The following is a 13,848-nucleotide window of genomic DNA, read 5'->3' on the forward strand; positions in this document are numbered from 1 at the left end:
TGCAACAAAAGCTCACTGAGGAATTCACAACTTCTCTGCACAGTAAACAGGGTGGGAAAGGTAACATACAGTTATTCAATCAGCTGCAGAGTCCCAGCATTTGGGTCCTAACAACACTTGAAAGGGGTGCCATTCCAAGGGAGGGAATGTTTTTCAGACTTAGAAATTCACATATATAGAAGCAAAAGCTAATTTTTCAGTCAGAAATTTCTCTTCTAATAAACCCAGGCTTCAGACTCCACTTATTTAGAAGTGCTACGTTTATTAAAATATTATATAAAAATAATCACAAGTTGACCTTTATTTTATAATAAAAATAATTATATAATCTGACGAATCATATCAATATATTCTCTCCTAACATTTTGTAATTGTAGAGTACATAATTATCGTGTAATTTTTTTAAAAAAAATTAAATAAATATGATATTCATATAAAAAATTAATATTTTAATAATAGATTTTATTTTTTTAATATTATTATATAATATTTATACACTTTACAATTCTATATATATATATATATAAAATAATGCTAAATACTGTTCGCACTATTGTTAAAAAAAACCGTGTGGAGCGAAAATGATAGACAGAATTATCACGTGAGTAATACGCAAAACCCCCCGCTCTTCCTTTTCTCCTCTTCCTCGCGTCGTCCACCTTTTTTCTCTCTCTTTCTCTGCTTTTTCCGATTTTTGTCCCATGTACAGACGCATGCCATGGACCCCCGACGATTTGCTGTTTAGTTCTCTCTCTGAGCAAACAAAGTTAGCTCCGAAGCTTTCCTTTGGGTCTTTGATTCTTAAAGGCGGGGCGAATACCAGTCTCCTCTTGCATCAGTTACACTTGCCTGGCCTTTTCATTCATTCCCATCATCAGAGGTCGGCGATCAACGCTGGAAGATCACCGTTTCTGCCACGTCCAATGACCCACTTTAAATTCTTTCGATTTTCTTCATCTGAACGACCCTTTGGTAAGGAATCGAATTTGTTATTTGTTGCCTTCGAGAGATCAGATCCCTTGCAATTATGTTTTTTGTTTTTTTGTTTTTTTTTTCCCCTATATGTATCGTTCTGGGTGTACATATGTGTGTGCATGCATTTATGGGTGTCCCCTAATGATCAGTTATATTGCTAGTGGACATAGTCCTGTGGGAAATTTTGGGAAATGGCTGTAAAGATTTGTTTTGATTTAATTGTATGTAAGGTTCTGGTGCTCAAATGATTTTTTATGGGGTGGGTAAATCGTGGAGAAACTTTATCATTTCTAATCTCTTTTGTTTTCAGCTTCTTTTTCCAAAATTGTTTTCCTCTTTCCATAGGAAAAAAGTTTTTTCATGAAACTCTTTCGTCTGAACAAAACGAAATATATTTAGCGTAATTACGGGGAGTGGTGTCTTTACTTCTTTTTTTTTCGCTTTGGTCGGCATCTTTTTTTTTTTTTTTTTTTTTTTCCCCTAGTGCTTGGTATTTTATTTGGGTGTTGGCACTGTTGGGTGCAGAAGTTCTACACTTTCCCAACTTGGCTAAGCAGATAGTATAGAATTCGCAAAAACTCTACTCATAAAGCAGAAAAATCAATTTACCTCGTACAAATTGATCATGAAAAAGTATTTCTTAATCTTGGAGAAACTTCATCTTGAATCCTTAGTTTGCTTACAGCGATAGTATTTTCTTATTTTAGGAGTTCCTTTTTCCTTATCTCAAAAACACTTTTCCCGGGAAGTATATTTTGTTAGAACATGTATATTTGCATGAATTTGGGGATGTATCTTCTGATTTATTATATAAGTTTCCAGATGTTGTAGGCATGTGAAGGAGGAATTATTGGCTGAAGTGGTTTGATCACTATGGAGTTGTGCAACTGCATTGAGCCACCATGGCCGGCTGATGAACTGTTGATGAAGTACCAATATATTTCGGATTTCTTCATTGCACTTGCTTATTTCTCTATCCCTCTAGAGCTGATCTACTTTGTCAAGAAATCTGCGGTCTTTCCATATAGATGGGTCCTTGTTCAGTTTGGTGCTTTTATAGTTCTCTGTGGGGCAACACACCTTATTAACTTATGGACTTTTACAATGCATTCAAGAACTGTGGCCTTAGTGATGACCACTGCAAAGGTTTTAACTGCTGTTGTGTCGTGCGCAACTGCCCTCATGCTTGTACATATAATTCCTGATTTATTGAGTGTTAAAAACAGAGAACGGTTCTTGAAAAGAAAAGCTGCAGAGCTTGATAGAGAAATGGGCTTGATTCGTACACAGGAAGAAACGGGTCGTCATGTCAGGATGTTGACTCATGAGATCAGAAGCACTCTTGATAGACACACTATACTGCAGACCACACTTGTTGAACTGGGTAGAACTTTGGCATTGGAGGAGTGTGCCTTGTGGATGCCGACACGAACTGGCTTGGAGCTTCAACTCTCCTACACTCTCCGTCAGCAGAACCCGGTTGGATATACTGTGCCCATTCATCTTCCTGTGATCAATCAAGTTTTGAGTAGTACCCGTGCAGTAAAAATATCACCCAGTTCCCCAGTAGCAAGATTACGGCCTCTTGCAGGAAAATACATGCCTGGTGAGGTTGTTGCCATCCGTGTCCCGCTCCTACATCTTTCTAACTTCCAAATCAATGATTGGCCAGAGCTCTCGACAAAACGTTATGCTTTGATGGTCTTGATGCTGCCCTCAGATAGTGCAAGGCAATGGCATGTCCATGAGTTAGAGCTGGTTGAAGTGGTTGCTGATCAGGTCTGAAGTTGCCCTTGCTTATCATCTTGACATGCACTTATTTCAGTTTACTTCTTTTCATTGAAAAAAGAAAATTATTGCTAAATTATAATATCAATAGGCGTAACCAAGTACACTGGGTGTACACAAGAGAAAACACCCAGCTCATAATAAAGAGCCCCTAATGAACATCGCCCAAGAGGGAGAAATTAGAAACCTATCCAATATACACCAAGCCAAGCCCTATTGGGACAAAACACACCTCCCCAAAGCAATTATTGCTAAATTATCTTTCTATTTGTAGCCACTTTTTGTCTGGGGGTTTTTCAATTACTTAAATTCTTAATCGGTTTGAAAGACATTGTTTACGTTGGGATATTCTCTCTAGGCAGTAAAACTGTCAACGATCCCCATTTTTTCTGTTGTTATCTCTCTCCTTTCAGAAATAACCATTAGGAACATTCAAATCACATGGTCCATTAATTTTCTAACTTGTATAGTTGAGTGATTTGATGCCAGATTCGATGCTAATCAGATGCTATCCATGAAAATTAGTGGGCTTTTCAGTAACAGACTGCACCAAGCATGCCTAGTAATTTAGGCAGCATACATTTCTCAACACACGGTGCCTTATTCTTACTAATTGCTGTCCAAAAGCCTGGATCTCCTACTCATTGACTACCATGGTTATGATTATCTTTCTATTTATGGATTTCTATACCTACCATTGACCCAAATATGTGAGTGCATGTTCCTATTGTTGTGTGTTTACTAAAATAATATAGGATTATAAAATTGTCTGAGGATTGTTGGCATCCCAAAAAGAAATGCAGGAAAGCAGAGGTGAGAGGGGAGCAATAAAAATATGTTAAAAGACTCATGTACAAATAATGTGTCCTTTTGCCATTGCTGGGTTCTCCTGATTTGTGTTCATATATGTATAATGTGATGGCCCACAAAATACCGTTAGAGAGTGGTCATTTATGTATTCTTACTGTTGCCCAGGTGGCAGTTGCTTTGTCACATGCTGCAATCCTAGAAGAGTCAATGAGAGCAAGGGATCTTCTTATGGAGCAGAATGTTGCACTAGATCTTGCCAGAAGAGAAGCAGAAACAGCAATTCGCGCTCGAAATGATTTCTTGGCAGTTATGAACCATGAGATGAGAACTCCCATGCATGCGATGATTGCACTTTCTTCCTTGCTGCAGGAGACTAAGCTGACACCTGAACAGCGGCTGATGGTCGAAACAATATTAAGGAGTAGTAATCTTTTGGATACTCTCATAAATGATGTATTGGACCTTTCAAGGCTTGAAGATGGCAGCCTTCAACTTGATGTTGGAACTTTTAACCTTCATTCTGTATTTAAGGAGGTAGGGCGATCTATTCCTGCCAAATATTATTTATTTTAGATTGCTTTGCATTAGGTGTACATTGACTTCTTTAGATGCTTGTTGTAGTAAGATCCAATTTTCTTGTCCCAGGTCCTTAACTTGATAAAGCCTGTTGCATCTGTAAAGAAGTTGCCGGTTACATTAAATTTAGCGCAAGAGTTGCCAGTGTATGCGGTAGGTGATGAAAAACGCCTTATGCAAACTATGTTGAATGTTGTTGGTAATGCTGTGAAGTTCTCTAAAGTGGGCAGCATCTCAATCGCTGCCTTTGTTGAAAAATCAGAATCGCTAAGAGATTCACAAGCACCAGACTTTTTTCCTGTGCCAAGCGATAGTCACTTTTATTTGCGTGTACAGGTTTGGGTCTGCCAAACTCAATCAAAATTCTTCGATCTCAATTTATTTAGTTATTTTGTTTAAAAAGTTGGGTTTGTACATCTACCTTTCCTCTTTGATTCTAGGTGAAAGATTCAGGATCCGGAATTAGCCCCCAGGATATTCCCAAGATCTTTACCAAATTCTCACAAACTCAATCATTAGTGACTAGGAATTCTGGTGGCAGCGGACTTGGCCTTGCGATTTCTAAGAGGTAGTTTATTCTTTTGTTCTTATAAGTTTTACATTTTTTATTTTTGTTTGGCTATACAATCAGCTTGAATAGGTATCTCGACCTGTTTTTGGCATTCCAAATTTCTTGGAATTGTAACTGAGTTCTTTAAAAAATATTATTTTCTTTTATAAATGCAGCTGTAATCTTTTCCTTTTCTATGGTGTGATCAGGTTTGTAAATCTTATGGGGGGACATTTTTGGCTTGAAAGTGAAGGTATTGGCAAGGGATGTACTGCTACATTTGTTGTGAAACTTGGGATTCCAGGGCTATCTAATGAATCAAAGTTTCCCTTTGCACCTAAAGTGCCAGTAAATCATGGTCAGACAGACTTTCCAGGGCTCAAGGTTCTTGTTATGGATGATAGCGGGTCAGTAACATTGCCATCTTTAGTACTTCAGTCTTGAATGCCTTACTGTGTTATTAGGCATTTATACAGTATTTACTCTATTGTTGGGTATAACAGGCTGCTAAGACAACTTAAGATTCATGGTTACTATTCTTTGAACATTTTAATGAAAATGGCTTAGGAAGAGAGAGGCTGGAAACGCAATCTGGTTATGAGAATTGAGTGAAATCTGTTTCCATCAAGTTCTGGGTATAATTTTTTCAAAATTTACAACCGTATTCCTGGATGCATCTGGTGCATTGATTAATGAAATTTTATTACTCATAAAAAAATTGTCAAAACTTGCAGAGTTGCTTGGAGATAATGAAATGATTTCTAGGTGTCTTCAAACATTTCCCACGGAACTTCCATTTGTTTAATAAAAGTAGGTGTGATCAGGTGTTATGGTAGCTGGACTCTGATAACGCTGATGACTTGGGATATGCCATATGTGACCTCTAATTTAAGCTTGACTTAAATGTCTCAGTCTAATGTATATGTTAGACGGCATGGATATTCTCAATATTTCAAACTGAAGAGCTTATTTTTATATTTCAGTCCTACAAAGGCTTAATATAGGAGTAATTGTTATTGATGCCTGAAATCAGCATGGTGAGTTTAGGTTTTAGCTGCCAGGGTAGTGTAAAACGTAAAAAGAAACAACATGTTCATAGTTCAGAGCCGAAAAGCTTGAACTCAACATTATTATATAAAAGTGAGAAAAATATATAGGAGTTGCACTTCCCTCCTAATCAAAGGTTCAAACCACATAAATTTCATTATATACCTATTCTTGTTTTAAATGAACATTCTGCAAGGTTGAGATGGGAGTTTTGTTGCCGGTGGAGGATAACTTGGTCCATTTTTTAGATTCAAACTTGAATTTGTCATGGTCAGATACGATAAGTGTTTGTCAACCTTTGCCAATAACACGGTCTTCCTCCTCCTTTGATTAGATCTGGTCAAATAATTCCAAAGGAAAACATTACGAGTAATTAAAATGAGATTGTGAGCAATCGTGGTTTGGTTTGAGTTCAAAGGAACTAGTGTTTGCAATTGCAGTTTTGTTTGCTTATCATGTAATAGAATGCTTAACGTGCTTGTAATATTCAGGGTTAGCAGGATGGTGACAAAGGGACTACTTGCACACTTGGGATGTGAGGTGACAACTGTAAGCTCAAGCGAGGAGTGCTTGCGTGTTGTTTCTCATGAACACCAGGTGGTTTTCTTGGATGTTTGCGTGCCGGGTATCGATGGCTACGAGCTTGCTGGTAATATACATGAAAAATTTACGAGATGGCTTGAAAAGCCACTGATAGTAGCACTTACCGGGGACGCAGACAAGGTTACTAAGGAGAACTGCACGAGATTTGGTATAAATGGAGTATTAATTAAACCTGTTTCAGTTGATAAAATGAGGAGCATTTTGTCAGAGCTTTGGACCAACGGATTCTATACAAGGCCATCTTAAGCAAAGCAGCTGTAATATTCAACACCAGAAGGAATGTTTTTGTGATTTCAGTCTCCGGTATATGCCAGTGGTATAGGAGCTAAGCCATGCATTAAGAATGAAGAGAGAGTGCAAATAACATGACATCCAAGGAGCAGGTTTTTGTGTTCTTTTTGAATTCGCTATCAAACACCGGCGAGAGAAAAACAAGGGATGGCTGCTAAAGTTTTTTTTTTTTTTTTTTTCCTTTTATGGTAGCATGTAAAACTAATGGCCTTTCTATTGGTAATTATATATATATATATATATATATATATAGATATAGATATAGTTTTATTCAGGATGATGATGATCACTAAGATGAACTGGGAAAGAGAGGGATTGACTGATGACGTTTGTTAACAATAAGAGACCCTCATCGCCTCTTGAAATGCACAATCCTGTCACGTTTTTTCCCTTCATTTCAACTGTTGCAAACATCTAAATACTATTAGTACTATTACTATACATATAATACTCAATACTTGCATTTAGCAATAAGGTGTGGTACTAATTGGGTGGCTAGCGTATTGGGAACTGTAAAGGTGAGTGAGTGTTGTCATACCTTTCTTCAACAAAGTTCTGGGTTTTTTCAGACGTGCACAGATGAGATGAGTAATCACAAATGTGAAGAAAAATTTGTGGATAATGGTGAGATATTTTATGAATATTAATAAAATAGTTTGAGTTAAATTTTTTTTAAAATTTTAGGAAAAGAAAAAAAGTAGAATAAAAATATTATTATAATTTTATTTTTTCAATATTATTTTTGTTTTAAAATTTGAAAATTTTGAATTGTTTTTTTTGTTTTGTTAGGAAGTTTGTAAAAATTGTAATCATTAGGTAATAATTAGGTGAAAAAATTGAAATGTTGAAATTTTGAGATTAAAAAATGTTTGTATTTGAATGATGTTTAAATATTGTGATGAGATAGATGAGTTGAGGTCATCTATGAAACCAAACGAGTATTAAGGGCTTGTTTGGAAAAAGTTTCCATCTTAAAATTCTCATATCATTTCATCTCATTCTTAAATATTACTCAAACATAAATACGTTCAAACTAATTATTATAACTTTTCCAAACTTTCAAACAAAAAATAAAAAATAATTCAACATTTTTAAATTTTAAAAAAAATTATAATATTAAAAAGTTATATTCTAACAATATTTTAATTTTATAATATCTTTTATTCAATTTTTTTTCTCTACTTTTCTAAAATCTTATATAACAGCTCAAACTATCTTATTACTATTCACAAACTATCTTTCTATTGTTTATAAAATGAGCAGTGCTACTCTGTCGTCCGAGTAGCACCGCTCGATGTTACTGCTAGTTGCAAAAGTAATTTTTTTTTTCTATTCACATTTTTTTAATGTATTTAAATATTTTTAAAAAATAAAAAAATATATCAATACATTTAAAATCACTTTCTTCATCATTCGGTAAAAAAAAAAAAAACGAAGCGGTCAAACCGAGCAGTATATTTTGGGCGGCATAGTAGCCTTTTTCTTATAAAATTATCATCTCACATGTGACTCCCCAAACTTATCCTAAAGTTTTCCTTTTCATGCATACGAGGATGAAATTTACACGCCCAATCTTCATTTATAACTCAGTGAAAACATTTGGGAAAAAGTTGAGCACCATGTTGCATCGAATTCCGGCCATTCAATTCAGCAAGAGAGAGGAAGTGAATATTTTCAGGCTAGAAAGGCAATGACTGAAATAGAAGCGAACAAAATCCTAAACATTCGATGCATTTTCCTTTCATGGAATCTAACCACCCCATTTTTATTAGAGGTGTTATGTCTTGGTGCCTAAGTTATTGGTTTGACTTTAATGCAAAGCATCCACGCGTTGTTGGTTGCCCAAAAAAAGGCATGCACTCGACGCGTGGATTACGCATTTCTGAACAAGACACAGAGACGCTACCGTTTCCTATAAATCAAAATTTCTATCATCTTCCCCTATTTCATTCTCTCTCTCTCTCTCTCTCTCTCTAATCAAATCAGAAAGCAATCGGTAAGCATTTTGTCTCTCCATCTTTGTTAGTTAAAATGTGATTTTGCTTTTGATAATTGGCAATGTATTTCTGACTTTCACGTAGATTTTTGTGTTTGTTGTTTGCTGCATATGGGTGGTGAACGAATCTAAGGGTTCTCTTTCTTGGGTTATTTTTTTCTTCCTAGGATACCCATAAACCACTATCATCACATGCATTGAAAGAGAGTCCGGATTTTGGGTTTGCAAAGTATCATTTACATTATAAGCCAATTCATTTGGGGACCTGAAGAACCACCATTTTTCCTGTTCAAAGATCATCCCTTTGTCACTGTGTTTTCAAATCGAGAATCCGGATTTGTTTATCGATGTAGGAGAAGAGCATCTTTCTTTCTCATTTTTTTTTTCCCATTTGGACAGAATGTCCCATTTTCATACAAAATTTTGCCTGCTTGAATAATTTTCTCTCTCTTGACAAAAGAAATTGTTGTTATGCTCATCTAATTAGCATATAATTTTTGTAGTTGTATACCCGCCATTATATAGCTCTAGGGGTTATCAGACCGGGAGATTTTTTTCTTAAATTATTCAAGGTGAACTTGCGAAAAACTCATTGGCGAGAGTCTATGCCCCAGAATTAATCAGGATGCTATTCTGGACACTCGAATGTCAATAAAATAAAATAAAACATTGGCAAGTGAAATTGATGAGTAGATTCCTAACTCGATTTGACTTGAGAACATATAATCTCTGTCTTCTTTGATAAAGAAGTTTTAGGTTTTGTTTGGATTAAAAAATTATTTTAACTCATCTCATATAATTATTATAATTTTTTCAAACTTTCAAGTCCGGTTTGGATACAAAAGTCCTTCAAATTCATCCTAATCCATCTCATTTAATCATTATAATTTTCTTAAATTCTTATACAAAATATAATAAACAATTCAATTTTTTCAAATCTCAAAATAATAATAATATTAAAAAATAATATTATAATAATATTTTATTTAACTTTCATTTAAACTCATCTCATCTCAACTCACTATCCGGTTACTATGCATTGCTATTTGATATTCAGGTTTGTCGTGTGCGTATTTGTTTCAATTTTTTTCCCTTTGAATGATTGGTGTATTTTTCTCGTTGATGTTGCATCTTCAGTTACTTTGCTGACAAACATGGGTGGTGGAGAGGATAAGCATGGTGAATCTGACAAAGGGTTATTCTCACACCATGGCCATCATGGTGGCCATGGATATCCTCCAGGACAGTACCACCCTCCTCCCGGGGCATATCCTCCCGGGGCATATCCTCCACAACAAGGTTATCCGCCTCATGGTTACCCACCTCAAGGCTACCCACCAGCAGGATATCCTCCTGGTGCTTACCCACCATCTGGGTATCCTGGTCCATCTGCTCCACATCATTCAGGTAAATACCCAAATTTCATCCTTAATATTTGATAATGTAAGGAGCACATTCAAGTGGTTGGATCCGTTTGCTGTTTTGTTTAGGACATGGAGGCATTGGGCCACTCATAGCTGGGGGTGCAGCTGCTGCAGCTGCATATGGTGCTCACCATCTCAGCCATGGCTCTCACTATCCTCATGGCCCCCACTATCCTCATGGTCCCCACATGCATCATGGGAAGTTTAAGCACCATGGAAAGTTCAAGCACGGCAAGTTTGGAAAGCATGGGAAACACGGCAAGTTTGGCAAGCATGGGATGTTCGGGGGAAAGTTCAAGAAATGGAAATGATCTTTTCTATATTTCCTTACATTATCATGTGGACTCTCTAAGATAAATGCTGATCCTGCGAGAATATTACATTACTACCTTCACAAACTATAAAATGCAAAAAAATTCTTATAATTTTGAGGGCCGGCCAGTTTTTTAATATTTCTACAACAGAATATTAAAGAGGAGATAGCCAAAGAGTAAAGCAATAACTATAATAAAAGATAAATGCATTAGTATAGATAATTATACATTATATTGTAAAATTATTTTTATTAAAAAATAGATATAACGTATCATATAAAATAAAATATATTTATTTTGTAAGATTTCTTAATTGTAGTATTTCACAAACGATTTTATAAATTTATCGCACTTTCTTGTTTTTGCCATGATTAACTTTTTTCACTTTTTTTTTTTTTTTAACATATGTTATTGGCATAACCATTAGTAGGTGTGAGTTAGGGATGCTGCTCACCCTCCCGGGGCTGGCCGCGCGTTTCCCACACCCCGTCCACCACTCACCCATGACGTAGACTAGCGTTAAAAAAAATCGAAAAAATGGTGAATCAATTAAGTCCGATACCGGTTCTAATTTCGTAAAATCAATTCAAATTCGATTCGGTTTCGATTTTACTTTTTTATAATACCGGATTGGACCAATTTATATATATACATATAATTTTTTTATATTATATTATATATATTATATGCTAATTTGCTAGTTAACATAACATCAAATTTAAAAATCTTATTATCCATATCTAATAATCTAATAATATAAAATTAATTTTATAAATCTTAATATAAGTTATAACATTAGATATAAAATATAAATTTTAATCTTAAACATGAATATTAATATTAAGTTATTAATATAAACCTACTTTTTATATATATATATATATATATTTCAAGGATAAATACATTTTATGGCATAATGAATTATACTATATATTTTTTCGAGAAGTACTATGGAAACAAATGAATTATACAAAAAAAAACCCATGAGCTAATGTGATTTCATATAATATGTTAGATCTATTTCATAATAAAAGTAATTTTATAATCTTACATACCACATCAAACCATTTCAGTTTGTGAGTTTATTTTTGTGTAATCATTTTGTGGCTAAAGTATTTCTTTATTATTTTTTTTTATAAATACATTTCTACACATTCGATCATATATACTCATATAAAAGACGTATAGTCTAACTTATATAAACTATAGTTAAATTTAATATTATACTAGCATCTTTATCTACTCAAGAAAACTTTGTAAGGTTTTCATTATTAAAATTAGACCGGTAAAACGAGTAGTTCTAATTTCGGTGATAAATTAGTCCGATATTGATTATTCAATTCTCAAAATCGATGTATACCAGTTTAGTTCTAAAATATATTCAAAACCGGACTGATTACAAATTACATTCTTAGCATAGACAACTGGTAAATGCAAAAAAAAAAAAAAAAAAAAAAAAATCTAAAACAATTGAAAATCCACAACAAAATACAAATCCACAATAAAATTCACAAAAAAATATAAATACAAAATAAAATACACAACAAATCGGAAAAATTTAAGATAAACGTGGTTTTATTAAGAAAATATATATATATATATAATTATAAATATTTTAGGATAGGCTGAGTAAGGGTCCGAGGTGTGGGGTATGGGGTCAAGCCTAGGCCCTAACCCGCCCCACGCCGCAGATGTTTGTGTGGGATGCAGGCGAGGCACCATGCATTTGACTGGTGGTGTGGGTAATGCGCACATGCAAAGCGGAGGGAAAGCGGACGAGGTGCGGTGCCATCGCGGCATCGCCCACCCCTATGACTCTATGAGAGTCCATCTAGAATTAGATTTTATAAGTTTTGACTCATCCAAACACAATTAACAAGTTAGTTAAAGATGAAGAAATTTTAACACATTTACATAGATATAATATATTTATGTTAACTCATTAAAACTAAGGTTTCGTTTACTTTTACAAAATTTTTCATCTCATTTAATTATTACAATTTTTTTAAATTTTCACATAGAATAAAATAAACAATTCAACATTTTTAAAGCTCAAAACAAAACAAAAAAATATTATCTAATAATATTTTATTCAACTTTCAACTTTTATCTTAATTCATTTCTGAAAACAAACGAATAAGTTAAGCGAAATAGACACCTAATATTTAGAGCTGAAATTTGAAATTTTATCACAATTACATGTTGGGTCTGGGAATTGTGATAAAATTCCCAACATGAGATTGTCAAGTCAAAGTTAAAAATCTGAAACATTTGATTAAATAAAACGAAATATGATTGCTTTTAACATCCATGAAAGGAAAATTATGCACGCATCACCAACAAGTAGGCCTGCACATTCGCCCCGCCCATGAATTTTTTGGCCCGACCCGAATTGGCCCTCAGACATATTCAGTGAAATATAAACCGACCCGACCCATTCGGGGGTTGTTGTTGTTGTTGATGTTTGTTTTTGTTTTTGCTTTTGTTTTGTTTTTTTTGTTTATTTGTTTTTTATTTGTTTTTTTTGTTTTATTACAACAAATATAAAAATTTGGACTCCATCACAATTTGTCTTAAGCCTATAAGAAATCCCTTTGAAGCTGTAAAGAAAATTGGAGTTTTCTTCTCTGCAAGATATTCTCTCTCTCTCTCTCCCCCTAACATTTGGATTGAGAAAATTACAAAAAAGTTGCGCTTCAAGCCAGATGGGTGCCAAACGTGTCTTTCCACTAGCCAATAGGAATATGCCACGTAGGCATTTTATGAAAGAGTAAAATGAAGTGAAATGCACTGGATCTTGTCTTATAGTCAAAAGAATTACTTCTTTCCTTCTTTTTCCCTCTCCCTCTCCCTCTCCATCCTAAATCCGAGTTCATTTCTTAGCCAAACACAAAATCACCTCTCTTTCTCTCTCCCTCTCCCTCTCCCTCCCGAATCTGGGATGACAAACACAAAATCACATTTCTCGATGGAACCCATCTGGGCAATGGAGCCAGCCTTCTTGAGCCCATTTGTGCTCTACTCCACAATGCCGAAAGCCCCAAAAAAAAAAATCCAAGGCTTGCTCTAGGAATGTTTCGGGCAAGGCTTGCTTGGTTTGAAGCCTAATGTTAATGCCAAATTTATAAAATAGCATGCAAACAAATCAGGGAGTTACTAATTGGTTAACTATTTCATATAAAATTTGTGACTGTTTGAGAGTTGTAGAAGTATAATTTTGGGCAATAATCCAGATTACAACATGATGTCATGAGATAGCATATATCCAAATTACAATAAACTCAAATTTGGGAGGGAGAGGGAGAGATGTAATCCTTCTAACTATAAGACAAGATCCAATACATTTCACTTTATATTGCTCTCCCATGAAATACCTGTGGCATATTCTTATTGGTCGGTGGGACGACACGTTTGGCATCCATCCGGCCTGAAGCTTTTTCCATTGCAGAATGTGAGGGATTTACAGCTTCATAT

General features: G+C 34.8%; 2 protein-coding genes across 3 annotated transcripts; both read left to right on the top strand.

Annotated features, from left to right (window-relative positions):
• The first annotated feature begins 611 nt into the window (after positions 1 to 611).
• LOC121237002 (ethylene receptor-like) lies at positions 612 to 7,009 on the top strand. Its single transcript, XM_041133554.1, is given in 8 exon segments — positions 612 to 972; positions 1,798 to 2,754; positions 3,739 to 4,107; positions 4,219 to 4,485; positions 4,590 to 4,717; positions 4,909 to 5,106; positions 6,238 to 6,557; positions 6,560 to 7,009. Coding segments are annotated over 7 exon segments (2,307 nt in total). The 5' UTR covers positions 612 to 972; positions 1,798 to 1,848; the 3' UTR covers positions 6,679 to 7,009.
• A 1,466-nt stretch (positions 7,010 to 8,475) lies between these two features.
• On the top strand, positions 8,476 to 10,485 carry LOC121237003 (glycine-rich protein A3-like). 2 transcript variants are annotated; one of them, XM_041133556.1, is made up of 3 exons: positions 8,476 to 8,636; positions 9,774 to 10,043; positions 10,127 to 10,485. In XM_041133556.1, the coding sequence occupies exons 2-3, from the start codon at positions 9,791 to 9,793 to the stop codon at positions 10,369 to 10,371; spliced, it is 498 nt and encodes a 165-aa protein (XP_040989490.1). In that variant the 5' UTR covers positions 8,476 to 8,636; positions 9,774 to 9,790; the 3' UTR covers positions 10,372 to 10,485. The 2 variants fall into 2 exon arrangements, with proteins under 2 accessions (XP_040989490.1, XP_040989491.1); XM_041133557.1 differs by lacking the exon at positions 8,476 to 8,636 and adding an exon at positions 9,649 to 9,693.
• The last annotated feature ends 3,363 nt before the right edge of the window (positions 10,486 to 13,848 follow it).

Source organism: Juglans microcarpa x Juglans regia, chromosome 6S (genome assembly GCF_004785595.1).
Source record: "Juglans microcarpa x Juglans regia isolate MS1-56 chromosome 6S, Jm3101_v1.0, whole genome shotgun sequence".
NCBI classification, from domain to species: Eukaryota; Viridiplantae; Streptophyta; class Magnoliopsida; order Fagales; family Juglandaceae; genus Juglans; species Juglans microcarpa x Juglans regia.